This window comes from Copadichromis virginalis, linkage group LG20 (assembly GCF_057382275.1).
Source record: "Copadichromis virginalis isolate Kocher_CV1m ecotype Utaka linkage group LG20, C_Virginalis_male_GT1.1, whole genome shotgun sequence".
Taxonomy (NCBI): Eukaryota; Metazoa; Chordata; class Actinopteri; order Cichliformes; family Cichlidae; genus Copadichromis; species Copadichromis virginalis.
In genome coordinates, this window is record NC_140637.1 from 1,533,346 (window position 1) to 1,561,106 (window position 27,761).

At 43.4% G+C, this 27,761-nt stretch overlaps 1 protein-coding gene across 2 annotated transcripts in view; it reads left to right on the forward strand.

The window, feature by feature from the left end:
* nav1a (neuron navigator 1a) overlaps positions 1 to 27,761 on the forward strand; it is a 79,878-nt gene that overhangs the window by 21,965 nt on the left and 30,152 nt on the right. For both annotated transcript variants that reach the window (XM_085444789.1, XM_085444790.1), the window contains 2 exons: positions 7,433 to 7,535; positions 8,998 to 9,324. In XM_085444789.1, coding sequence (XP_085300915.1) covers positions 7,433 to 7,535; positions 8,998 to 9,324 — 430 coding nt within the window. The remainder of the gene's footprint in view (positions 1 to 7,432; positions 7,536 to 8,997; positions 9,325 to 27,761) is intronic.

Here is a 27,761-nt window from a genome sequence, read left to right on the forward strand (position 1 = left end):
AATGTATCAATCTGAGCGGCACTGAGCAGCATAGGTCGCCAGAGTAATCCAACGCACTGAACCTCAGATGTCTGCCACTAATGACACCTCCCGGTCCCATCCAGCACCCATAATGAGGTGTGTGTGAGAGGGTAAGCCCCTAAAGCAGTGGCCTTTCCCAGCATGGGGTAGGCACAGCCACAGAGAACCCAGCCTAAGACAAGAACCAAGCATCCGGATTAAACCTCGCATAAAGATAATGAGAAGATTCAACCCCGTTCCACTAATCGCAGATCTATCACCCTAGAAAAGACCAGCTATAAAGACTAAAATGAATTAAAGATTAAAGCCCTCAGGGCATCTGTTTGGTTAGAGATTTGGGGGAGTTTTACTTTTCGGATGGGATAGGGAATATAAATGTAGGTTAGAAGATGCTGTGTGGTCTTGATTTTGGCCGAGCACGAAGACTCAGCAGAAGGGAACTTAACGTGACTCGGTGACACATGGCTGCTGATTAATGCGGCCTTAACTACTGGTGTGATTTAATTTTAGTTTGGCATTCTCTTGTGTATGAGTGTGTGGGCAAGTTTGTGTGGTTGATGGTTCCTCTTTGTGTGCTCATCAGCTGTCTGAGGAACAATAAACCCTACAGAGAAGTCGACAAAGCCTGAAATGGAAGACACACAATCCCAAACGAGCACACAAGCCTTCAAGAGAACTTAAAAGCGCTGCAGGAAAAAGTGTCAGAGCAAAGCTTGCACATGCTCACACATGCATATTCCAGATACGCTCTCCTGTCTATACTCTGCCGTATTCATCCGTTTGGCTGCGGCAGGCTATTTTTCATAATCAGTTCCTCCATTGTGATGGCAATGCTGAGTCGTTAATGTCATGCGGGTGCGGTCGGATTGCTGGTTACACCCCGGGCTTTGCTGACTGAAGGATTCAGGGCAGTAGTCCTCCCGTTGAGGAGGTGGCAACGAAGCAAACAAACACAAATGCCTAAGGAAAGTGAGGAATAAAGCATCTGTCCAAATCTCTCGCTTTCTCCTCCTCTTTTTCAACTCTGATGCGAGTTGACGGGCAGCAGTGTTCTGTCACAAGTCAGACAGCAGAGAGGATATTTGTGGTACCAGTGTTTCAGCAGGAGGACAGAGGACATCTTTTTAATGTGACAGCGAGTATTCACAGAGGAAATGGATGTTTCTGCATATAGGTTCTTATATGATTATGCATTTATTCTCATTTGGTGTGTGCGCATGTTTTCAGTGCTCTGTGGTTAGTGTCTAAAGACCTAATGCAGGAGCCATTGCATTAGTGCTGTCTGCTTCCTGCCGTCCTCCTCTAAATCATATTAGTACTCACTTTGTTTTTGTCTCATTTGCTGTTGCACAACAACACACAGACACACTGCCTATCACTTAAAAACAAGTAAGTTATTGCAGTGATGCCATTATATCATTTGTAATGTACCATGCTGACAGTGGCAGGGGTGTATTTTGTTTGACTTGTGTTGTTAAAGATTTAAGTGCTCATTGATCAAATTGGAGCACTCGTGCTCAAACTTAACTTAAAATATAGAATTCTTTCATTCGTGTGTGTGTGTGTGTGTGTGTGTGTGTGTGTGTGTGTGTGTGTGTGTGTGTGTGTGTGTGTGTGTGTGAGAAAGACAGAGAGCAGAAGATAAAGGCAGAGGGAGAGTTAATGCATTTTGCCTTGTGATGAGAAATACTTAGTACTCATCTATTTTTATTCTGTTTATGTTTTCCTCTTGTGAAAAGTCTCAGATAAAAGTGCCCATTGTTCCTGTCACAGCTCCTGGCATGTTCTAGCTGCTTTAAGGAAGTAGTGTCAGCTACACACACACACACACGCACACACACGCACACACACACACGCACACACACACGCACACACACGCAGAGTGTTGCGACAGTATTGCATTTAGCTTGCACCAGTGAGTAATCTAGGCTAAAGCAAAACTAACAAGGGGAACCTCCACTATATTTGTTTAGCTGAATATGTCAGAGTTCATGTCAAACTAACCATAAATCATTAGTTGGTTAGCTTTTAAACACGTTAGCACTTCTGACAGTCAGGTATGGTAACATTCAAAAACATCTAGTCTAGATTTATAGATCTCTGATTCCTCTGGGAGTTTGGACATCGACAGGCTTGAACTGGAAATTGAATTTTGTACGGTCTCGGCACAAACAGAGCTGAGAATACAGAAGAAAAACTGGGTGGGAGAGCGAAGAAAAAAAAGCTTGAAGCCCCAAATGTCCTGTAAATACATGCAGTTAGAGCTGAGGAATACAAAGTTTGTCAGTTGTTGGATATTTTGCAGCGTTACACAAACTGCGATCACCGTCCTCCATCTCTGGGGTTTATTTGGCTTTCGTTTGCTTCAAAACATCATTTGATTTGTGTGCATGTGTGCACTTCATGTGTTGCTTTTTGGAACATTTTATTGGAGATACTTTCATGTCATCTGTTCTACTGTTTCAGCGATCGCCTCATTAACCGTGCGGGGGATTGCACACAGAGTGCCGACTGTCTGTGTCACATGTGCAGCAGCTGGCTTTAAGCACACTGTAAAAATAAAGTTTAACAGGAAACAACTCTGTCAAACAGAAATCCACCCAAACACTGCCATGCATTATGGGCCGCCCTGGCACGCTGCCTAGATTATTTAGCATGTGCATAAATATGTTGTTGGGTGCTTGCTTGAATGTGTGCGACATAAAAGCAAAAGCTGAAGAGATCCTGCTAAGATAACTTCTAGATTTGGCTTCTTTTATGCTTCACACACAAATGCACACGTCGACCTAGATGATTGTAGCTGATTTTTTTAGCCTCATCTGAACACCGTGTGTGTTTATATGTGAGGTTTCTACGTCACTTTTAAAGCACCTCACACACTCACAGCAAGTCAGACATGTTTACTAGCTCAGCACAGAGGAATACACACGCTGTCCCTCGTCTTTGTGTTTTAAACTTTAATCAGAGGTGAGATTCTCTGAAGTTCTCTGAAGTTGCTTAGAGCTTCCTCATCTTCCTCTCTAAGCGGATAGGGTGGCGACTTTTTAAGCAGATAGTGCAGTGGTTAAGAAAATATGCCAAGTGTGTTTGTGTGTTTGGGTCAACATTAAGAGAGCCAGGTTTTGGTGGACAGGATGGAAGACAGAAGTTTGGAGGGTTTAACATAAAATCCGTGGATTTTCAGCCATCATGTCCAAACTTTTCTGCCGTTGCAGGCGTGCGTTTTAATCATCCCCTCCGCCCTTCTTCTGGAAGCTTCACCTGCTTATGGATTTCTGACTTTTTTTAAGTGGATTTCTCAGTCAGCTTATTGAACTGCTGCCGACTGACTCTCAGGATTTTCCCCGTTCTTTACACAAATGTGTACTGACACACTTGTTGTACTGTGGTGCATCAGTTACAACACTTGAGTCAGAAAGCTGCTCAAATTTTGTTCGCACAGATGCCACATTGAGATTTGACAAACTCATTAACCATTCATGTCACATATCAGACTTGATCTTCAAGGACTCTAATATCCTGTTGCAACATCCCAGTGAAGCAGATAAATGCCTGTGTGTGTGTGTGTGTGTGTGTGTGTGTATGAATGCATGAAAGCACATTTGTGTGATTTAGCATGTGTTTGTCCGTCCTGTCCAGATGTGCAGGAATGGCTGAATGTTGTAATCCTTCCTGTTTTGCAAACTGTCTGGGGTCAGCCGAGGGCTGTAACGTTAGGCTGAGTGGAGTCGGAGCTCACAAAAAAATAAACAGGAGGGGGAACAAAATACAAAATAAATGACCGTCTCATTAGATTGAAAAGTTCTTACACACCTGTTTCACATGTTTTGCAAGCATGCCCTAAATCTAAAAAAATTTCACAGGTTTTATTTGCATCCTGTTTGTCGTATTTCTGCATGTCACTTGTCAGGAATGCTATAATGATTGTCTTTGCAGCACACAAATAGGCATAAAGCCACCACTGGAAGTACACACATTGCTGTAAGTACAGATATTTTACAGTGTAAAACCAGTGACGCTCAACCACACCAATATATCCCGGGACAAGCGTTTCGTGGCCTGAGGAAGGTTATCGTGGCTGTAACATGTGTGCACGCACGTGCACAGGACAGAGACAGATGAACTCCGGAGGGAAGGAGGAAAGAATAGAAATGGTAGTCATTACTCTAACCTTCATTCATATTCCACAAAAGTGAATCCCTTCACTGGTGACGACACACACACTCTCACACTCGTGTGCCAGCAGATACACAAACCCTCATTTTACAGCCACGACACAGAAGCACACTTTCAAAGAAGGATGGGATGTTGCCACACAAACATACTCACACAGAAAATAGCAGAGCACTCCTGCAAGGACGGAGCCATTAGTGTATCTGTGGGGAGTTTGTTTGTTTCTAATGGAGAGGGGAGTCAAGTCACTCAAGAGAGAAAACCAAGTGGACGGCAGTTTTTTCCTCACTTTTCTCACTCACTGCATCTGCTGCCCGTCAAATAATCACTGCGGCACTCCTACCTCCTGCTCTTCTTTTCAAGCTAGCGACATTTTTGTTTTTCACCTTTGTGATTCTCATAAAATATAATCAAAAAGACAAAAAATTGAAATGGATTCACCCACCAGCTCCTTCCTCGTCCTCCGCTGCGGTTATAAATCTATTAAAGAAAACCCATAAATGAGTCACTGTTGCACTGAGTGTCGGTCTCTATCATTAGAAGTAAAGACAGGCACTGCGATTCATTTTGAGTCGGTCCTACGTACACGGCTCTACAGACCCACTGAATATTTGTGTGCAGCTGAAAGCAGTCTCCATCCAAACCACTTGAAGCCCTGAGGACCGTGTAAACATCTGGCTTTGCTGCTTTTAAGGGTCAGGAACGTGGCTCCTGAACAAATCTGACAAATCAAAGGGCAGAAATTAATTTTAACAAGCTTTGACCTGACCACACTCAACGGGACAAAAAAAACTAAAAAAGGGGGCTTTTTTGCGTATCGATGTACATTTGTGTTGCCTTACCATCTGTCCTCTTGTTGTGGTGCAGTAGGCAGAGTATGGCTTCCAAAAATAAAACGCCTGCTCACTTTCCTCCTTCGTACCAAAGCTGCTTTGAAGTCTGTCAGTTTGTTTTGTGTCTCTGACTGAGAGCAGAGTCGCATTAAGATGGAGATACTGGCCTGTGTGTGCACTTACAACAACAGTCTCGCTCAGACTCGCTGACTCTCATTTCAAGCGTCTGAGTGGGCCGTTATGAAAGGTGCCTCGGCCAGCTCTTCAGAGCAGGAGCGTGTTCACGAGTGTGTCGAGAAGAGGCAGGAGGATCCGCACGCACTCAGTGTAAACCAAATCAGTGTAACTCATCTGCAGCCCTGGGGAGCAGCCAGCCCTGACAGGGATATTTGCATCCCTAATTCCCTTAACGCTACTGCCTCTACGTCCCCCCCACACGCCAGCTGGGACCACCGAGGCCAGGGCAGAGGCAGGACAGGAAGTCACACACACGCGCACACTCACACATACACACGATAACACAGACCGTATCCAATCAATTTGACGCCAATGTTAAACAAAGCTCCCATTTAAGGTAATTAAAATTGCCCAATTAAAGCCTGCAGTTGTGTGTTTGTGTCTGTGTGTGTGCGCGCGCACGTGAGCCTTTCAGACTTTTTTGTTTGCATGTGTTCAGGCTTCTTTGTTCCTGCTAAACCTTTTGTATGACCGCATTACCTAAAACGAACATTTTGAGGATAAAAAGTGTCTTCTTACAGCTCGGATTTCCTTTCACACGAGTGCTCCCACATAACAAAGCCGGACTATTTTTGTGATTAAACATTCCCAGTGTGTCGGTGTGTGTATGTGAATGTGAGCCGCAAAGGTTTGCATCTCAATGACTCCACATTGAGCTGCCCGTCCCCAGGGCCCTTCCAATCAATTGTCTATGTGGCCGTCCTGTATAGGAAAAAGCAAAATCAATCCAGCTTCATAAATCTGCTCTGACGTTTTCCTCACTGTGTCTCAGTGTGTTTGCACGTGACGAGACGCAACGTACAAATGTACGTGTTCATTCAGCAGCTGTTGTTGAGAGTGGCAGTTAATAATTAGCCCCCCCTCACTCATTGGCATGACCTCTCCACCCCATCACCTCCTCACTAACCAGCTGGACTGATTCCTAGGAGTGCCTGCTGTCTGTGTGTACGTGTGTGGCTATTTTCAGCAGCTAGGCCCCGTTTGCTGTAAATTTTAATGCAACAGTCCAGCTGAAAAAGAAGCTACTACTACAGTAATATAAGCAACTTTAAATATATTGCAACAAAATGTATATGTAAACATGAACACGTGAAGCGTAGATATCACGTATTTGCTCGGCCAGAACGACTCTGTGACAGTGATGGATGTACTGATCTGATGTTATCCCTCATGTGCTGTGCGTGCTTAGGAGCCAGCTGGTCAGTTCTAATGGTCTATTGAACTGAACCTCGGGGTGAACTGAGTGCCCCATATCTGCCACCATAACACTTTTATTACCTTCTCCTCATTCGGCACAAAAACATGTCAGGGAGTCGGAGAGAGCAGGGGTCAAAGCCAGTGAGGCGTCTTTGTTTCTGGCTACATGGAGTAAAAGTGGAAGCAGTTTGACACATTTGAGTAAAATTAGGTTAAATTAATTAGTAGTAAATTCCTAAGCATAAATACTGGATATCTGCATTGATTTATTAAGAATTTTCATCCAGTTTTATCTGCAATCACACTCACACATAAACACATACGGTACATGTACACATGTGTGAAACAGCAGTGTAGCTACACCACTCAGCATGACGCCACGTGGCGTAATCTCAGTAGATTATAGCATATTAGGAAGGGGTGAGACAAATGTCAGTATGTCCCTTGATGGGTTGAAGTGTAAAAGGCTTTTGATTTATTCTGGCAGTGACAAAGTAGAGGGCAAGGAGGCACTATGAAATAAGCAAACACCAGGGCACTGTGTTAGAGCTGTGTGGGTTTAAAGGCCTCCTGTTGTTTCGTCTGTCTGCATCATATTTAATTTATTTTGCTCCACTACCATCTGGGGAAAAATAAACCTGCTTACTCTGCATTCTCTTATCTGGGAGTCCTTCTAGTTTCACCATTTAAGTCCATAGTTGTAGAGTTTTTTCTGGCTTTGTTTTCATTATTGCATGCAATCCTAGATATTGCCACTGGGTGGATGAATTGAACATTGAATGATTATTAGCCTATGCAGTCTACTGCAAGCATTTCTAATATAGAAAAACTTCACTGATTGGGTTTCAATTAATATTTTATTGTGCATCTGTATTCATTAAGCTCCTGTTCAAACGCACATGGACATTTTTAAGTTGCAGCATGACAATTTTTTGTGGTTAAGATCACTCACGTGTGTGTACCCCCTGCAGACCCAGAGTCCCAGAGGAAAAGGACGGTGCAGAATGTTCTGGACCTTCGACAGAACCTGGAGGAAACCATGACCAGCCTGAGAGGCGTGCAGCTCAGCCACAGGTCAGCAGTGTCAGGGTTGTTTCTCCTCTCTTCACATGAACTGAAAATAACTGATAGTAGCACAGATGCCGGGAAAAGGCTCATTGTGCAGGTGAAGTAACAACATCATTTTTGATTACTGAGAAAAGTATTAATTTGGAACAAACTGCATGCAGACAAACCGGTTTCCAAAGCAAAGGAAAAGAAAAATAGCAGGTCAGAGTAAAAAATAGTAACAGGTAGGATGGGCGGGTTGTTGTGTGTTTTGGGGTGAGCTGGTTGCATGAAGGCTCTGAGATCAAGATCGGTATTGTGAGTAAGTTAGTGTGTAATTTCCCACCTCCTCTTTGCTCTCTTTGAGTTGGTTGAAATGGGAGAGAAGCAGGATTAGCTCAAAGCTGGCTTCAAAGCAAACCCTTCCAATGCACACTCACGACTCACATCTACACACACAAGAAGACGAGCAATGATGCGCTGATTAATTGCACCGGTGCTTCCTCTGTTTCCTGGGCTGGGTTCTAGTTGAGTTCGCCATATCCCCACACTTTGTCCTTGAGAGCTTCCGTCCGCCTGTCCATGAGTCTCCTGCTATGTGTCCTATCTGTGTCCCTCAGTGGGAGTCTCCCTTCATGTAAAGTAAATCAGCAGATGCTTCCCTGCTGGAATACATTTCCTTTGCCATTCATATTTTTATTTCACGGTAATAACGTTGAATCTCTCCCTGTTGTGCCAAAAATGGAAGATTCACGTGTGAGCGTGATGTCGCATATCCGGTGAATAAAGGGTACTTAGGAGGGAACATTTATATGAATACAACAAGCGGATTAGTGAGCAAGCAAATTGTTTTCTTTACACATATTTTACTTGATATACTGAATAAACATAACAAACAGAAAGCCTGTGAAAATCTGAGTGGGCACGGCTCCACTTCCTTCCTGCCTGTTTAACATTAGCACTTTTAAAACTGTCTTTATTATTGGCTGGTTCCGCTTTGTTCTGTATCATGCAGAGAGGATTAATTTTAATGTAGCAAGCAAATGCATGTGCTGCCACACAGTTTGAGCGCTAGCAACTTTTAATATGCTAATTCTCATCACTGTCAGTGCAGACACTAAGCGTCGATGTGCTGCGCTGGCTTGGAACAGGACATTTATGCACTTTGTACACATTTATACAAATATATGCCTGCATAAAGTAGGCACGTATTTACGTGGAGCATAGAGCAACACAAAGGAATGTGAAAACACATGCACCTCACATATAGCTTGCATGTGTACATATATGCAAACATGCACATCTCAGCTCGTGCATGCTTTTTAAATCGTGATGTTCCACTGAGAGAGGAGGATACAGGGTGGGGAGAGATTGATTGAAATCGAAGAGGAAATGAAACGCAGATATTCATTTCCTGTCTGTTAAAAATGTAGCTGTGAATAATTATTTTCATCACCTAAAAACTGTCTTTTTGTTTGTCTTTCCACAGCTGTGCAGAGGGGACTATGTGCTACGACAGCGATGAAGCCGCTGCCTTCTCAGTTTCCAGTCTGTCAAATCGTTCCTCTCCGCTGTCATGGCGTCAGGGTCAAGCTAGCCCTCGTCTCCAAGCTGGTGATGCTCCGTCCACGGGTAACGCCCACTCAGAAGTGCCCCTCGGGATCAGCCACGCATCTCGTATCCACCTTATCGAATCCCTGGACGACTCCAACCCGACCCTCCTGAAGGGAGATTACCTCAGCGACAGTGACCTCGGCGGGAAGAGCCCAAATGAAGATGATGACGAAGATGATGATATTGATGATCTGGGCAATGGGTAAGTTATTCTTTTATGTGGACAGCACATGGAAAGCTAACTAAGAAAACAGGCCACATTAATGGTCTTACCATTTCTTGTGAGGTGAATCCTGCCACCTGCCAGTTGTTACAATCCTAGAGCCACAGACAGAAGTGGAGTTAGTGGTTTGCCAGCACAACAAAGTCTTGATGAGCCCATCTGCAATGAATCACAAGCCCTCTTTCATAATGCCTGCCATGACATTGTCAGCTGTAGCCCCCCTCGTGCAGTTGGCTCTGCTATAGTCAGAAAGCAGCCCTGAGGCAAAGTCCGAAAATGATGTCAGCATTATGGAGCCCCTCACAGAGATCATCCTGTCATTCAGCTGCAGGCCCACTGGCTTCACCAGCAGGTTTCCATGTGCAGGACCCTTAACGACGCTGGCTCACCAGAACCTGCTGGCAAAGCTGGAATGCAAATGTCTTTGGAAAACTGGTCACTAAACCTGCCTAGCCAATGAGAGCGCAGCCAGAGCTCGTCATGGCCAGAATAGTTTTTGTTTTGAAGTAGCCATGGATTTCTTGGAAGAAATGATTAAATTTTGTGGTGAGGTCACATCATAGAACAAAACATGAGCTCCAGAACTGTTCAACAGCATGTTTGTTGTGTCGTGTAGCAGCTTTAACCCGGGGAGGTCCACGCAGTCGAAACTTTGTTTCTCTTTTCTAATAGAGCTCGACAAAAAAAGAGTATTTATGATGTGAGACAAAACCCCTTAGAGACCACAGCTGGCTGTTCCCCGTGTTTCTGTGGCAGCAAATACTGAGCAGTTTATAAGAGGAGGGTCGCTATGTTCGTTTGTTATCAGCCAGACAACTAGACCAGAGTGAAATAATCCCAGTCAGATCGAGGTTAATGAGAGTGCTTTCGGATTTTTGCGCTGATATAATTACTGACAAGATTGCGTGTTGTTCCTCCATGAACTCGAGTAGTTCTTCGAATTAGATGGACGGGTCATAGGAGTGACCATCCTGGCGATCGTTACCTGGTGACGCCATTACCAGTCGTGCAGAATTACAAGACGCCCAACAATTCACCAACAGAAGAAATCAAGTTTCGAGGATTTGCTAAAGAATGACCTAAGCTGTGTTCTCTGGACTTTCTCGGTTAGTTTTGGACAACTTGCAGCTCTTGCCCCACTATGAGCAGATATGACACAACAGTTTTAACTCAACTGTAGACGCGGCGTCGCATTTCACTGGCCAGCTCTAAGCACCGTGAACAAAAACACATTATCTTATAAACTGTGAGTCTGGCAGTGTGGGTGTAACTTGCAGAGCTTGTCCAACTAAACCTTTTTTTTTAAAAAGAGCTTGTCCTGGCCACACTTTGACATCTCCATAGTAACTGCAAAAATGCACCGCCAGTCACCAGGAAATCAGTTGCGACACAGTTCACATCCCTTTATTGCGTTACTGGGGATCTGGTCATGGCTGATTAGTGGTTGTACAGGTTTATGTTGTGTTTTGTGTTAGGAGGCTAAAAGAGGAGCAACAATAGTTGGCAGACTAAAGGAAAAAGATTGAGAAACAGAGGTGACAGAGTAGGCTCACAAACTCATACTGAGGCAAACATAAAGGGAAAAACAGCCTTTTTGTTTGTGCCTTCTGTTTAACATAGAACTGTGAAAGACAGAAATACAATAGTAATGATTCAGGGTTGATCCTCTAAACTTTAAAGCTGGGCTAAACACTGGTTTCTAGCAAGGGGGTAAAGGTAGTGCTGACACATAGGCTCTAACTTATTGTCCAAATGTAGGTTAAGATTTGTGAGATTTCGGTTCTGGAGATTAACTAAGCTTTATTTTATTTTTTACGGTTGGTTAATTTGTATTGTCCTGAATTGGAATCCGATGGATGTTGGTAAGAGTCAAACTTAAAGAAAAAAGCTTCTTAAAACAAAAGTTATCAAAACGTTTCAGCAGTTTTTCTGTGTGCGATTCTGTACGTGTTCTGGTGACCATGTTTAAATGTGTGCTTCTATAACTGCGTAAATAAACACCCAGTGGTATTACCGAGTCCTACAGAGGGGATGAAGCCCTGAAATGTTCATCTTTATCTTCTTTTTTTTCAAATAACTTTTACATGACCCAAGAAGTCTTGTCTGGTCGTGCCTAATGCTCCGTTATACTGTAACCTGTGTAATACACAGGTGTTTGCTTGCTGCGGTTTTAAACTACACACCTAATATATATATTTTACCACTAGAGGGCAGAATTGTCTTGTTCTGTGCTGGTCCCTCCACCCTTTGAGCTTTGAGAGCCCCAGTGCTCCATTTCTCCCTCTTAGCCCATAAGTTATTACACATACTTATCCATTATACATGCAGACACCACCCTGTCATACAGAGGTCGCACTACATATCTCCTCCTGTATATAATACACAGGATTTCCCCTTATGCATTATGCATTGTTTGGATTTTGTATTTCTCATCTCTTTGTTCTTTAAAAGTGAAACAGAAGCAAACAAAATTCTTTCACAACATTCTCATTTTTGTCCTTAAACATGTACAGATGACCATGTGACTCACCGCTGGACTCATCATGGCTCACATGAGTCACATGCACATACTAAGTTTACCGTGACTATACGTGGCTGAGCACAGACCCCATGTACTCACGCACACACGCTGAGTCATGATCCCGTCACTCAGTTATCTGTTTCCTGTGCTTTTCAAGCCTGGGCCTCTACTTACATCTGGAGCCAAGTCCCCCTCCCAGTATTTCCCCTGGACTCCCACTCATGTACGCGTCATTCAGATTTGTTCAATTGTTGCAGTGATTTACTTTGTGTAACCTGCACAAATATAAACGAAAATGCAGATCAATAGCATGTTTGCATATATACAGCCACGGGAAGCATTCATTATTTGATTTTTACTTTAATTCATTTAAGTAAAAATACAGTTGGACAATAATATAAACTTGAGAGTTTGTGCCATTTTTAAATTAAAGGAAAAACAGCTTTTTGTTTTCTGCTCTCATAGATTTTATATTCAAAGGTAAGTTGCCATTTAAAGGCATAAAAAAATATCATTACATATTCATCACAGTGCAAACAGTCCGGTGTGCAGAGAGGCACCAACACCACAAAGAGCAATGGGGTCGATTCTGTACTAAGTATTTGAAAATATTTGAGCTGGAGCTAAGATATTGTGCTCAGACTAGTTCTAGTTTGTGTGTGCATGTGACTATACGTGCATGACCAGTGTGACTGTAATGAGCGCGCCTGTGTCTGAGCATCACATTGTTGTGATGGACAGCGTTAATTGTGGTGATAATTGGCCTACATGCGCAAATTCACGTGTTAACAACTGGTTGAGTGTGCGCTGTTTTCCACCCTGCTGGGTGCAGACACTTTAGCTTCTGGGTGGAAGCGACCTCCCATTAGTAAACGCATAGTCTCCATGGTTACACCGCGAGACAGGCTGGCTCAGTGCACTAAATGTCTGAATTATGAAAACATCGTGGAGCAGGACAGACATGCACGCACACACACACGCACGCACGCACGCACGCACACACACGCACGCGCACACACGCACGCACGTGCACGCACGCACGCACTCTAAGCTCCCTGAAGCATTTCTGTCTGAGTGCTTTGATTTAGTGCCACGTGCTTTCTAAAGCAACAGCAGTGAGCTGGCTTCTCTGTCACTTCAGCTACAGAGAAGTGAAACACAAACAGGAATGTTTTAATAGAGAAGTAATGTGTTTTGAAAACCAGCGAGGCCTGGAATAGGCTTTGAGATCATCACTGGTTACTTTAGCCTTGTGACGGCGACTAAATGTTTGGCCTCACAGACACTTTAGAGGTAAAGTTAAATCTAAAGCATTATTAATTTAGTGTAATTCAATAGACCTTATCATTGCCTCTGATCCTTATCTCCTGTGTTACTGGGATGTACTCCAAACTCCTCTACATGTGTACTTTGAGTGGGTATGAATGTTATTGCAGCTTAAATTTGTTGGTCACCAACTCCATCTACTGGCCAAAAACGTACGTGTCACATATACATGTATTAGCATGAAGATAGACACATCCTGAACCTTTTGATTCATGAATTCTTTTTCTTGCATCTGGTTTTGACCTGGTTACTAATTCACTCTCAGCCATGTAGGTCTTCCTTATTGCTGAGACCCCGAACTTTTACACTGTGACTCACACTGAGGTCCAATTACAAACCCCTCCCAAAATCAGCACAGCACTCTGCTCCACTCTAAATGTTGTTATAACTTCAGCTGTGATTAAAATGAAATATAGTGGGAGAAACGTGGAGAAAACACATTAAATTCAATGGTTTTTTGAGGGGTTTTTCCCTTCTGAGCATGAGCACAGTTGTGTTCACATCTCTCCCGTGTTAGGATGTTAAAGGTGAGACGCATGTATGGTCAGAAGAATCTAAAGAAAAGAGACCTGAATGGCTTTTAAGGCAAGTTTTGAGGCCTTCTCTTGAGTTTTAAAGATGATGCAGTTGTAGTGTTTATCGCAGTGAAGTTAAGTCACGTTTGCATAAATATAATATTTTAATTACTTGTTGATATTCTGTTAATTGTGCTGAAGTATGTGTGAAAACTTAAGACTGAAGGACTTTAAGCTGAACAGCCGTGAGTCGATAGTGAAAGTGTCAAGAAATTCTGAATGTCGACTTGATGCTTGTTGGAAATGTTGGCAGTGTCTCCCACGATTTTTGCTGCCTGTTTGCTTTTCATAGTTTACATAAATTATTGGCTAAGGAATTAGGAACTGGGGATGCAACATATTTAGGCTGATGCTGACGGACATTTTGACCGACAGCTGATGCCAACAGTGAATGTTTCAGTCTGTTTTGTAAAAGAAAAGATCAGACTGTTTTTTTTTTTTCAGAGAAACAAAGAAATCTAAGCCTGTTTGCATATTTTATGAACATTTAGTCGTCACAGAATTGACAAATATCGCCTGCAGATCAGTAAATGCTGTCTTCTATTTGCCCATATCTGTCCATAACACCAATAAGATGTGTATCTCATACAGTATGAGAACGTTACAGGGCACAGATGTGTGTATTTGTGCACCTATACTTTAGTATGGTGTTGTGTGTCGGAGGCAGATTCACATGAAAAGTTGATGAGAGGCAGATTGAGGTGTGTCTGAGGAGGTTGGCGGGGCGCGCTGTCTTACACCACCTACTTCTCTCTCTCGGCCTCTCTGCCTCTGTGCCATGCTCCTTTGGCTCTGTTTGCTCAGCGTGGCGTGTAATCAATTACTTTTTCTGTCATTATGGAGGGGACTTTCTTTTGTTCCAGCACGTGCGGCCAAACACTAGCGAGAACTCCCACGGAGAACACACACAGAGACGGCCAAAAACACCATCTATTAATTAATCGCAGCCATTTTGCTTTAGGATAGATCAACAGAGTCGTATGGAGATTTCTAACCACAACAGCCGCACTTTACTGTACAGGATAATTCGATTTAACTCACATCTAGCTGAATTTGCATTTAGCTGCATTGTGCATCTGTCGGACTATTTTTCTAAGGGGTGATGTAACCACCTCCAGCTCTAACAGCGGGAGGTTGCTGACAAACAATAATGACATTAATCTGTTTGTCTGTTAATATGGGACAGATAAGCATCCACCCACACATCTAATCATATGCACACATAGAAAGAGACAGACACCAACCCGCAAACACATTAAAAGAATTAGCGGAGAGTAACATATGGGGCTTCATGAGGGATTTGCAGGCCTAGAAACCCCCCTGACTCCTCCTATTTCGATGCAAACAATGCCCTTAACTCATGTTGTACTCTTGTGTGTTTGCTGAGGCTGTGTGAGCCTCACGGTTTTATCATTAACCTTTTTATTGCCCTGCATTATGCGACATTGTTTCCTTTAAGACTAAACAAACAAAGCACAAACTGAATGAATGAACATTTCTCTCAGTCCAGTTTAACCGGTACTCAAAGTATTTGCTTTGACCCTTTTTTCTCACCACTTTCTCCTTTTCTGTTCTCACACATTTACTCATATCCACGTACAATTACACACATATGCTGGTGTTAATGTTCAGCTAGGCTGGACTCCTGCTGGTCTCTATGGATATGTTTAGTTTGGCTACTTGCCATTTCATTATTGTGAAACATACTGTTGAGCAACAAGCACATGTTCTGGATCGGATCTTGGGAGCTACTCTTACATCGCCCAGACAGATTATTCTCACGTTCTCCCTGAGAGAAAAAAACTTTGGGAAAGTCAGTGACTCAAAGAAAAAACAAGGTGCATCTAGATACTTTTCAGCCATGCTGTGAAACTTCCCTTTTTCGACCCTCCACCCAAGCAAACTCCAAAAACCACTGTCGGAGCTACTGTTGCCTGGACCCCCCACCCCCCCACGCTGAGGCTTGGTAAACCCCTATGGAGATGCGATGGCAAAGTCCCTCCTAATCCTTGGCTTCCTCTTATGGCAGGGTTCAGAAAAGCAAAAGAGGAGTGAAGGACTTGGTCAGCAGACTGCAAGGATAAGGGGGTCTGTGTGAGTGTGTATGTGTGAGTGTGCAGGACCCCCGCATAGTTCAGAGGGATGCATTACCATGACAACAGTATAAGCGAATGACGAGAACAGTTTGTGCGCGAGTCATTCGGCTTCTTAACTTACAGAGGTCAAAGTGTCACAGCTTCACCCATTGACCAACTCCACTCCATTTCCTTTAAGGAAAGAGATGAACGCCACTCTTCCTGGAGGTGTTTGAAATTCACTTTTTTTCTTATGACGTAGTCACACTCGGCCTACAGAAGAGATGAAAAGAGGCAAGTGACCTGAAAACAGTGAACATGATACTAAAACAACAGCAGCCGACTTTAAACCACTTAACCCGCCAATATATCGGACTTTTTGGCAACAATTTTAATAGAAAACATATTGCTCAACCCCAACACATTGGAGACGATGGTGCTCACTGCATTGAAATGTCGTGTTAAGTGACCAGCAGTAATTATTCAGAACCATTTCTCTTTGTATTATCACAATAATAACTAGCAGATGTTTCTTGTGTCTTTTCTTTTTCTGAAGTCTTGTGATGAGTTCAGCAGGAACATGTAAACTGATTTTTAGGATCAAAAGCAGCTGGTCGGCCACTTTTGTCTGCTATGCAGAGTCTTGCCAGTTAAGCTTATAGTTAGTATAGCTGGTCCTGTAGACTTTCTGTTGTTCCTGCTGCTGTTTCCATTTTGCCCTCAGCTGTTGGTGGTATATTCTGTGGAACATCACAGTAAGAAGGAAGTGACAAGGATACTGTTTATGGAAACAGAAATAACAGCAGAATTTTGTTTTTGCTTGAAACTTGTTGGTTTTTTTAATGCTGTAAGCAGCATATGGAAAAAAATCCATTCACTTTCATTAAATCTGGAATGGCAGTAATAAACATGAGACATCGGAAACTTTAAACAGCTTGTTGTGAAATGTTGTTCCCCTTTCGTAACTTCCAAATGAATAGTTTCTGTTATTTAAAATAAAAAATGTTTGAAGAAATTGTCAGGTTCATTCCTGAGAAGATTGGTTCCCACAGTAACCCCCCCGATCCCCTCCATCCACACACACACACACACACACACACACACACACACACACACACACACACACACACACACACACCCTCTTGCTAACCTTTATCTAACTCATTCATGTCCTCCCTTCACATCCACAGAGCCTGTAAAGAGCACGCTGGGTTCATCTATTGGGGGTAAATGAAAATGCACGGTTAAGCTTATTGAGAGCTTTTCGGTCTCAGACCTGCGCGACAAGTGCAGTCTCACTCTCACGCATACTTGCAATATATGCAGTAAAGCCCAGTCTTGGAAGTGTAACAGCAGGGTGTGACGGGGGTTGGTAATGCGCATAAGAATTAGCCTTGCTTCCCTCCCATTGACTCCTACCGTGTTATTCTCTGGGGCTGTTTCCACGTTAGTCACACACTTTTCTTTTTGCCCTCCTGCCATCATTTTCCCTTCCTGTTCACTTCATTACACTGTGTCTTAATCTCTTTTCAAGCACGCACCACTTCTCCTGGTACTGAACATACCCTCATTAGCAGACTCGGGCTAAACTGGCTGCACAAATGTTTCGAGCTGCGTTTGAATTCTTTTGGATTTCTTTTTCTTCCCCACCTCGTTTTCTTTTTTCTTTTTTTTTGTCTCTTAAGAGGGAAAGCATCTTTGAAGTCAGGAATAGCATCCTCTCCAAGCAGGTGCCTAATGAGGTTCTTTGACATGGAAGGTCCAAAAGTTAAGCACAAGAAATGCACTCTGTGGTAACTGTGAGTGCATCATAATGGAGTTCTAACCAGTTTACAGACTTTTTGCAGGTTGGTATAAAAAGTATTGGTTATTAATTTGTCTAATATGTCTAAATATAAATAGTATATAGGACTTAGTCTATGACCATGTTGGAAAACACTGCAGACTGCAGGAATACTGCACCACTCTTAAGCTACATCCACACAAAGTAGCACGCAGTCTCAGTACAAACTAAATGTTTCAGAGACCAGTTCAAATATCACATTTCAGAGTCATTTTTACATATCTCACAGTCAACAAACTTCGTGTATTGTTGTATTGTTAAACTTATAAAAGAGTTTAAAAATCAAAAGCTCTTAAACCGCTGCTCATGGACGTCGTGGTGAGATTGTATTTCAAACTTCACATCTAACGCTGTCTGAGCTTGTCTGTCAGGTCCCAGTGAGCATCCTGGTTACTTTCCAGGAAGAGTTGCTACAACAGTCTTGCTAGGTCAGATCTCGAAACTTTTTACATCACTTTCATCGCGGTACCAGTCTGTATTGCATGCATTACCTTAGTAGCGAGGCATGCACAGGCTTACAGTTGCACTCTGTGTCTCTTCCATCTTTCTTTAATCTCAACAAATCTTTTGCCAATTTGCCGTACGGTGCATTTTGAGCATGTAAGCTTACGTGCATGGGGTGGCAACAGGCAGCTGTACTTAACGTTATACGTCAGACATGCAGCATAAACACACAAAATATCACAAAAAATCACCACTCTTAGTAAAAATGGGAGAAACGACACATTCTAATACATGGTTAATCATCAGTGGAGGCAACAATGCCACAAGTACAACCAGTATTTTGTGCATATGCCAAAAATCACGACCATACAATGGACCTCTCCATCACTGTAGGTGTAAATGTGCCCCGTGTCTAAATAAGAGCAGGAAGTCACTTTTAAGGGATGATGGAGCCAGTTATGTTGTCTACTGTATGTCATGCTTGAAAGGGGCTTTAGGCCTCTTAGTTCATTGTAAGAAGTTCACTGAGAACAACTCAGTGCTGTTAAATTAAACGCATGCTAGAGATATTCAAAATGACACTCGGCATTTAAAAGGAAGCTGGCTAGGAAATAATTACATATAGATGTGTTTTTGAGTGCAGACAGGAAGAGAAACATAAAACCAGGTAGGAGTGAGAAAGCAGACAACTGAAACTGAAACAAGGTAAAAGAGAAAGCTCTGTGTAATATAAGAAAACTTAGTTTTTCAGTATGATCAAAGTCTGTGAGGGATTTAAAAAGTGTGTTTATATTCATTACATTGCTGTTTCCACATGGAAACATACAACAGCCCAGCTCATGGATACACACCATGTCCGTGTGTGTTCCTGCGCTGATAAGGGGGATGAGTTTTCCCAGGTCTGTTGTCTCTTTCATCAGGAGGGGAGTGACCAGTTCCCAGGGTCGTATGGATGACCCTGTCTGTACACTGTCATTACATAGTTACATCACTACCTAATTACACAGGTTTTCCTGCACCAACACAGACACACAGGGTCTTGAAAACTTGAAAACAAGCACTGTGCTCTTAGGTGGTGGGTGAAAGGGGGGTAGCAGTAAGAAAAAAAAAAAAAGGAAAAAAGAGACAGAGTGACTGTCTTTGATGAGTAAAGGCAAATAAACAGGGGGAGACAGAGGGCATGTCTGGACATGAGTCAGTGGTTGGAGTAAAAGCTGGCCAGACGGACACTGAGAGCTGTCCAAGTAACCCTTCTGAGAGCTGACATAAATAAAAGCTAATGCTGAATGTGGGAGTAGTGTTGTGCTTTTGTGTGTGTGCGTGTGTGCGCACATAGCAACTGTTTTTCCTTTCTCTATATTAGTAACGCTAGGCAACGACGATGGCAGCGGCTTCACACACCTGCGGTCCAGCATGCCAATGTGCCAGTCACATTCTGCAACACACACCAGCGCTGTGTGCCCACCTGGCCCTGCATGGGACGGGCGAGCAGGGCCCTGAAGAATCCTGTCGTTGTTCCTGCTGCACTTAAAAACAGGGTGTTAATGAGCTCTTGCTTTCTCCCGCTCTCTCTTTATCCCTGTGTTGGGATTTTCCTCTTTATTTCTGACTCTCGCCTTTCTTTCTTTGCCTCTCACACATTTTCAGTGTCCTGATTTTACTGAAATGACACTGTTAATTGCCTTCATTTCCCCCTCCTCTGACTGTCTCTCTCCTTTTGCCCTTCTTTCACTTATTGAACAGCAGACAGACAGATCTATTCACTGGGGTCCACTCAGTACTTAAAGTGTTTAAACACCACTGGATGTTGTGAGGGGAGTGGATACACAATACAAGTCTATTGCTCTGAAAGTCTCCAATAGCAAAAACACACAGTGCTACAATAGAAACATAGTCTTTGGCCTCAGAGCCAGTGTCTTTTTGATCATGTAAAGAAAAAAAAAAGAAGAAATAAAGAAAGCCAAAGAGCTGTCAAACCAAACTCTGCTGTCGAAGACACACATACCCCAGGCAACTGATGTTCTATAACGCATCAATAAAATATGTGTTACAGCTAAGTGGGTTGCCAAGAGGTACTAAGTCAATCCTACATTAGTGCATCAGGATTTAAAATACAATTCTGGGGTTTTCATTGGAAGTAGCCTACAAAATCATACCCCAAAGCATAAGACCATGTGCTTTCAGCTGGGAAGAAATCTGGTAAATACTGTTAGAGAGTCCAGCAGCTCAGTGCAGTGTAGTGGAAATTTTTATTTTGTGTCACCGGTACTGAAGGTAAAGACTTTTTCCACCGACATTTGCTGTTAGAAGACGAAAACAAATTCAGTTCAGTGGAGCAGAGACTTGCTGCTAGACCGGAGTCAGGGGTTTGTGTATTGTGCGCCGATTAGAGTTTTGAAGAGTGTGGAAACGTCTTCGACGTGTGGCTTCGGAGAATTTGATGGCTCCGTGGTTGTCCCACGGCTCAGTGCGTGTTTAAACCTCTGCGCTTTTTTGGAAAACGCGCAGCTGGTCGCGATCAGTGAAACGGGCCGGAGGAGGAGGAATTGGGTGTGTTGCCTGCCTTCCGTGCCTCCCTCCCTCCATGAGGGGGAGTGTGTGTGTCTGTGAGTGGAAGCACTGCGGGAGTGGGTCAGTCAGTCAACGCTGCTGACTCTTACAGGCGGTTCCCTGGTTATCAGAGCTGCGGAAAGCACCGGGTGGATTCTCTTTGGCCTCAGAGCTCTGGCAGCGGGATATGTTTAACGGGAACAAAGCGGCTTGAAAGCTGGACGGTTGTAGAATGAGCGGACGCGTGCTACACGGCAAAATGCTGCAGCTCCCGGCTCCGCAGCGCGCAGGGAGGACAATGCACTTTCTGTCAAGGTAATAAATGAGAATAGAACCTGCATGTGACTAGTGGGGATGCCGGATAAGAAGCTAATTGACACACACGTGTGCGGTTGTGTTTCTTCGTTAATGACACAAACTGGCGGTGCTCGGTCGTCGCAAAAGTGCTGCAGAGGCTCCGGCGGAGCCTGTGCGTAAAAATCGGCAGCATGTCTCATTGATAAAAGTCCAACAGCTGCGTGGTGGCACGTTTGAGTGTGCTGAATAGATTGCGCCGGGGCTGTTCTGGGATGGTATGTATCAGTCAGACACCTAGTAAAGAAAGGGCTTTGATCCCCGTATAGATGGAGCTGCCTCTTTGCCATGCCGTTTATAGGCAGACCTCAATGCGCAAAGCCATATGTTGAATCAGCACTGCCTTTTATTGTTGCTGCTCGTAGACCAACTGATATCTGAGGAGAACATCTAATTACAGCGCTGAAGAGTGGATGTGAATGCAGCATAACTGCGCGCGCGCGTGAAGTGCGTGTTGGCCTTAAGTGTCTGTATTTTGCGGTCTGTTGTTTCATTGTGGATGTGGATGCGATGACATCTGCTTGACGGTGTTCTGTGGCTCAGTCACTCATCAGTGGCAGGTAGCCTGTGATGTGAGTGGGTGTGTTCATATTGATCCGCTGCGGGACTGGACCGCATTCTACAGAACAGCTGACCTACATTCTCAGCTGAAGCGTTCTCGGTGTATCTTCTGTGATTGGGTGAAAATCAGCAAGCCTCCTCCATATCATCTTTATGCCCACACCATGTGAGAATTCTCTTAGACTATGTCTGAATGTGTGGGCTAATATAGGCCACTTGATAGCTGCAGGCTGTTAATGGTGAAGAAAGAAATGTGGAGAGAGATGCTCTTATTGAAAAAGCGACAACGACTCTGAAGTTGACTTGATTCACAGACACATTTGCCAAGATGCTATGATGGTATTGATTCTACTTGTGTGGCTGTGCGTGGTGGTGGTGGGGTGGGGTGGGGGGTGTAAATGGAGGTCGACTTTGCTCTTTTTGGTCAGTTGACCCCCAGAGCTTCTATTGAACCTTTATGTAAACCCATTAGAGCATTAGAGTGACTTTAGTTGCACACATAACAGACACACACACACTGTCCCACCGGACCATCTAGTGGGTTGAGTCAGTGTGTTTGACTTGGGCACGCAGGCTTAAACAGACTGGCTGTCAAAAGAATGATAAACCTACAAATACATAGAAACTGACAGGAACACACTTAAAGCTTTCAGGCAATCACCAAACTGTATGATCGATGCCAGAGACGGTGGTAGTGAGAGTGTGAGTCCAAGTATGTATATGCCAGGGTGTGGGCACCAGCGTGTGTGTGTGTGTGTGTGTGTGTGTGTGTGTGGACAAACATTAAACATGCGCCATTAGCCGACCACTTCTGGCCAACACAAAGATTTGCTCAACTCTGTTAGTCACATTGTAGTCAAGCCAACATCAACTTAGTGTCACTTTGTGTGTTTTTGAATGTGGTGTCATCTGAAAACTATACAAATAGCCTTCTCAGCACGTCTCATCTGCTGGTTCTCAAACTCAGCCAAATAACTCATTCCCATACTAGTGATGTCACTCTTTAGTGTGCATCACTCTGAAATCTTCCCAGTTTCTTATAATCAAATAAAAATGGAACATATGTCACTGTGATTCAGATCAGGCTCTTGCCATAGCTGATGTCAGTTAGCTGCAGTGGGGTAGTCACTGGCTAAGCAGCACATATAACTGGGCTTTCAGAGTTAAGAGTCCCAACTGCTTCATTGACTCAGTGTTACACTTTCCACATCTGTGCGTGCGTTGGGATCTGACTGACATAAATACCTTCATCAGAGGTGCTATGTTGGGCTCTATGAAGTAAACCCCGTGTAGACTTGTACAGACAGCAACCACATAACAAGGGAACTGATTCGTGCTTGCTTCCTCAATCTGCAGTCCAAGTACACTAAACAGTAGTGTACTAAGAACAACCTCATGTCCCTGACGTCTGCTTCTGTCTCTATTTCTGAAACCAAGTGTGATCTACACCTTAGAGGTACGATGTAGTAATTAAAAATGATATCTGTAAAGATTTCGATCACAGCCACAGGCAGGAGGAGAACTGCAAAGTTACCGTGCTGATGGAAATCCTGAATACCTTTATCGCTTTGCACGTTTCTGCTGACATTGTTGGTGCCCTTCAACTTTCATATTTCAAATTCCTATAGCAGAGCCTAACTGATACAGGATTTTGAAGTCTAACAGTAATATTTGGTGAGTTTAAAAAGTCCCATATGTTGGCCGACATCTTTATTTTTTTCTTCAAACATACGAAGCATAAATAAGTTAATCTAAAATTTGCCATGTGGAGCTGTTTATTTACTCATTTACGTTCTGCCTGACTTACTTGGGTCAGCTGTTGTTGTGTATGTGTCTAAACACATGCTGTCAACAGGAAAGTTGCTGAGAGCCTTGTGATGGACAGAGTGTGCAATGTCAGCACTCGTGACAATATTGTAAGGTGTTTTTTTCCTATTCTTCTTTATTTTTTCAGTTTTCATTTGTCTGCTGATATAAAAGCCGATACTGAAAGTCTGTAACTAGCTAATGCCGGACGATAATATTGGGACGGTGATAAATCGCTCAGGCTCTTATTTCATTTCTGTTCCTATCAAGAGCATTTATGCTATATCACACACAACTATAGGAAGTTTGCGACTTTTGCTTTCAAACAGCCCCGTTTCCATTCCACACAAACAATTTCTTTGTGATTGTGCTGGATTTAGGGACTCAACGCAAGATGGATTAAGTTGTTTTGGAAACGCGCTTTGCTGACTCAAAACTGGATGACTGGGATGCGACAGCTGCCTTACACCCTCGTGAATCATAGTGTATGAACAGAACTTAATACTGTTAAACACACAAACAGGTCCGTCCATGTCAAACGTATTGTTTTCTTAGGGTGTCTCCATTTACAGAGTTGGTCAAAATATTTAAATCTCTCCTTCTGAGCACATATAGGCCTTCTTATTCAACCAGACAAACCAGTGGCACTTTAAACATCAAGGAACGTTTCTTCACTGTTCGCGGAGTCACCGGCCTAATTTGCAGTGGTTTCAAATCCTGGGGCACGGATGGAGGAGAAGAAAAACACATGACCTGAGTCTTTTCGTGCAACCACTGACTCGTGATGTGCAAATTAGTTTACTGTCCCTGCCTACCAGGTCATTAGAAAGACCTGTGAGCGAAACAACAGATGCTTGTGACCTGTGCTTGTAAGACATCCACATACGCTTTTTTTTTATTATACACACGGGAGCCAGTGTTCACGACCAGACCTTGTATTTTCTCGAGGTGGTCCCTCCTGTGGTTTAGTGAGTTCCTCTGTTACTTCAAAGCCAAAGAAGAACCTATAGCCAGACAACACATGCACACATGCCGCTTCTGCCTGATAATGAAGAGTAAAAACCACAGTGTCTTATTTTGAAACTTCCAGGGGTTTTTCTGAGTTCAGTGGAAAGTTAGGTGGTTCCTCTGGCTTGCACTGGAACTTCAGGCTGCAAATTACAGTTTTAATGAAACCTCTGGAACTGTCATTTTATCCCTGTGTATGTCTGCGCACTCGTGCTGTGGTATGCATATGTGCGTCTGCATATGTTGAATGATTAGGGAGTGGGACCCCAGAATACACTCGTTGGAATGTGAAGTGTGTGTTTTGAGTGGCCCGCGGGGCAAGGAATGCCTCCCAAATTCACTGTAACAGCTTTAAGTGGCATGACCGGAGTGTGTGTGCTATAAGTTGACAGCAGGTGATAGGCGTGGGCTCCTGCAGGGTGCGCCCTTAGGCTCGCTGGTCACTGCCACATGTGTTCACACATGCAAGTACACAAACAAGAGCACTAGAAATGCACACACAAGCTAATTCTTAAAGAAGTTGTGACAGTCTAAAATTTAAGTACAGCAGGATGCTGCAAGTTTGTAGAAAGACCATATGGGTTGAAGCTGCACTGTATCCAAGTGTAATGTAGACCTGTTGCCTAACAAATCTATCCAGAAAACATTAAAAACCCCAGTGACACCTCAGTGCCAACCATCACACCACCATCCTCCCCCTATCAAGTCGAAATCTGCAATCATATGTCAAACAATGAGGAAGTATTTTGTTACTGAAATTACCACAATTGTTACTGAAGAAGAAATAGTTCAGCACACTGGTAAACATCACCCTTTTTTTTTGCTGGCAGGAAGTTCAAAATAAGGTTTCAGTGCTAGACTTGGTCTTATTTCCATTAAAGACGGGGTTAAATAATCTGTTAATCATAAAGTTTTGCTTCTTGACTTTTCAAACAATGTCCCAACTTTTTTTCCAGACAGGTTTTACAATGACAGGTCTGTCCCCTTAACAGCGTGTGTGTGTGTGTGCGCGCGTGTGTGTGTGTGTGTGTGTGTGTGTGTGTGTGTGCGCGTGTGTGTGTGTTTTAATAGGTGTCTGTTTTATATCAGGCAGCAGAAGTGAGAAAGCATCGCTCCTCGAGTCAATGGACCTTTCATTCTTTTCCTTTTTTGTTCAGGTGGTGTCTGCACGACCTCCAGCAGGTGCTCAGTGGTGTTCTGTTGGTTATGTAGTTTCTTTGTGCAGCTCACTGTGAACAGAAGTTATGAACCATATTTGATTCACTTTTTGCTCCCTTTCTTTCTCTCTGTCCATTTTCAGTTAATGTTTCAGTTATCGAATTAACTGAAAAGCTTGAAGAGAGCTTCATCCTTTATCTGACGACCCAGGACAATGTAGGCAGAGGAGGAAGAATATATTTTAAATAGGATTGCTTCTTGTGTAGAGGCCCTCTGAAAATTTACTTGGAAATCTGTACCAATTGTTCTGGCTGAGGCATTGGTAACCCTGTTGAGACACAATCCTTTTTCACTTGAACACAGACTCATATCACGCTGACATCGTAGTTCCTACATATGTGTGACTTTTCAAACATCTTGAACCCCGTCTCATTGCAGCAATAATTCTTCATGCTTGTTTAAGTTGTTTTCTTTGACATTAGCCGCTTTGTCACTCATTTTCAGTCCAGTCCTTATACCAGACATTTTCAGAGGCATGTTGCTTTATTTGATAAGCAAGTTAAGACTGGCCTATGAATTGATCAGTCATAAATGATGCTCGTAACCCAAGAGATGAACCAGTTTTGTGTCTACACATCTCTACACAGACAGCTCTTGGACAGACATATCTTGGCATGGTATGTAGTGTGTGCATAAAACCTCTGAGGAAACTGGACAAGTGGAGGACAAAAGAAGAAATGGCAGGCTCAACAATATCTACAGTAGAAGAACAGTATCGCAAAGCCTCATTAGAAATGATCTCAGTGAAAGTGTGGCTGTCAAAAACCCATTCTTCAAGAAGGTCAACTGGGAGAAAAGGCTGAGGTGTGCCAAAGTACAAAAACTGGACTGAAAATCAGAGGTAACAGGGCTTATAAAGGGATGAAACCACATCTGATAGTTTTAGTTCATATCCACATCAGTATGCAGAGAGGAGGTCAGGAGAGAGGTGCAACAGTGAGTGTCTGTAGCTATCTATGAACCCCAGTGGAGATCTTGAAAAATTGATAGAAACATACCATCAGATTTTGATCCACCATACGACACCATCTGGAAAGAGGAACGCTATCAGTCATGGATTGAACTTCCCAGTGCTCACGCTGTTGAAGCAGTGTGGGATCATCTCGACAGAGAATGAAACAGAAGGCGGCCAATGTCCAAAGAAGAGCTTTGAATGTTCTTCAAGAAGCCTGGAGAACTGACGAGAAGGGACAAGGAAGCCTGCCCAAGAGATTTCATACTGTGTTGAAGAATAAACACTGGCTCTAAAGCTTGTTAGAAATGTACAAACGCTGCTGTTTCTCTATGCAAGTTTACACATTTCAGTAAATCACTACAGCCTTCTTCCATTTTTCCAGCACAATGTAAAGAAATGACGGGTGGCTCGAGACTTTTCCTCAGTCCTGACATTGTAGCAGGATGGTTTTAACACTTTTAGGTAGCGCTGCAGACATTTGATCTTATCACCCTTTCTGTAAATGAATACCAAACTTTCACTATGCGGTTTCTCAGTTGCTATCACTGTTTGTGCAGTGTTGTCCCTTCCCAGAACCAACGGTTAGCAGGTATCATATTTCAGTGTTTGTTGTCAGTGCTTTTGTTTTTGGCAGGTTTGAGTTGTTTTAGCTCTTCTTCTTGTCTGTTGCCTGGTTTAAGTTCCTCCATGCTGTGTTACTTGACAATATTTTCCGTTGATCAGAGGGCAGTTGCCAGTGGAAATGCTTTTGCATGTATGTGTTTGTGCTTTCTGCTCATGTCTGTGGCACCATCTTTTGCACAGCTGCTTCAAGTTAAGAGTAACCTGTAGGAAGCGTGCTTCATTCAAAAGTAGTACCACCCTCTCCTTCTCTTCCTCCGTTGCCTTCCCTTCCGCTCTCTCACTAGTCCCCCTATTTCAAACCAAAACATCCCCGTGCGCCGTTATTTCACAGCCGTTAAGTCAGCTGACATGTCTGGAGGGAGGCCTGAGGTAATTCTACCCCAGGATCCAACCCCTGTCCTGGGCCTCTGCGTGCTGGGGTTCCCCTTATGAGCTCCTCCCTGGTTCTCAGCCATTCAGTTGGGGCTGGGAAGTGCTCCACACTGCACCCCAGACTGAACTACTTATGAAGGTGATTTAAAAGGCCACCTTATCCCAGGAGTGCTGTCCCTCTTTT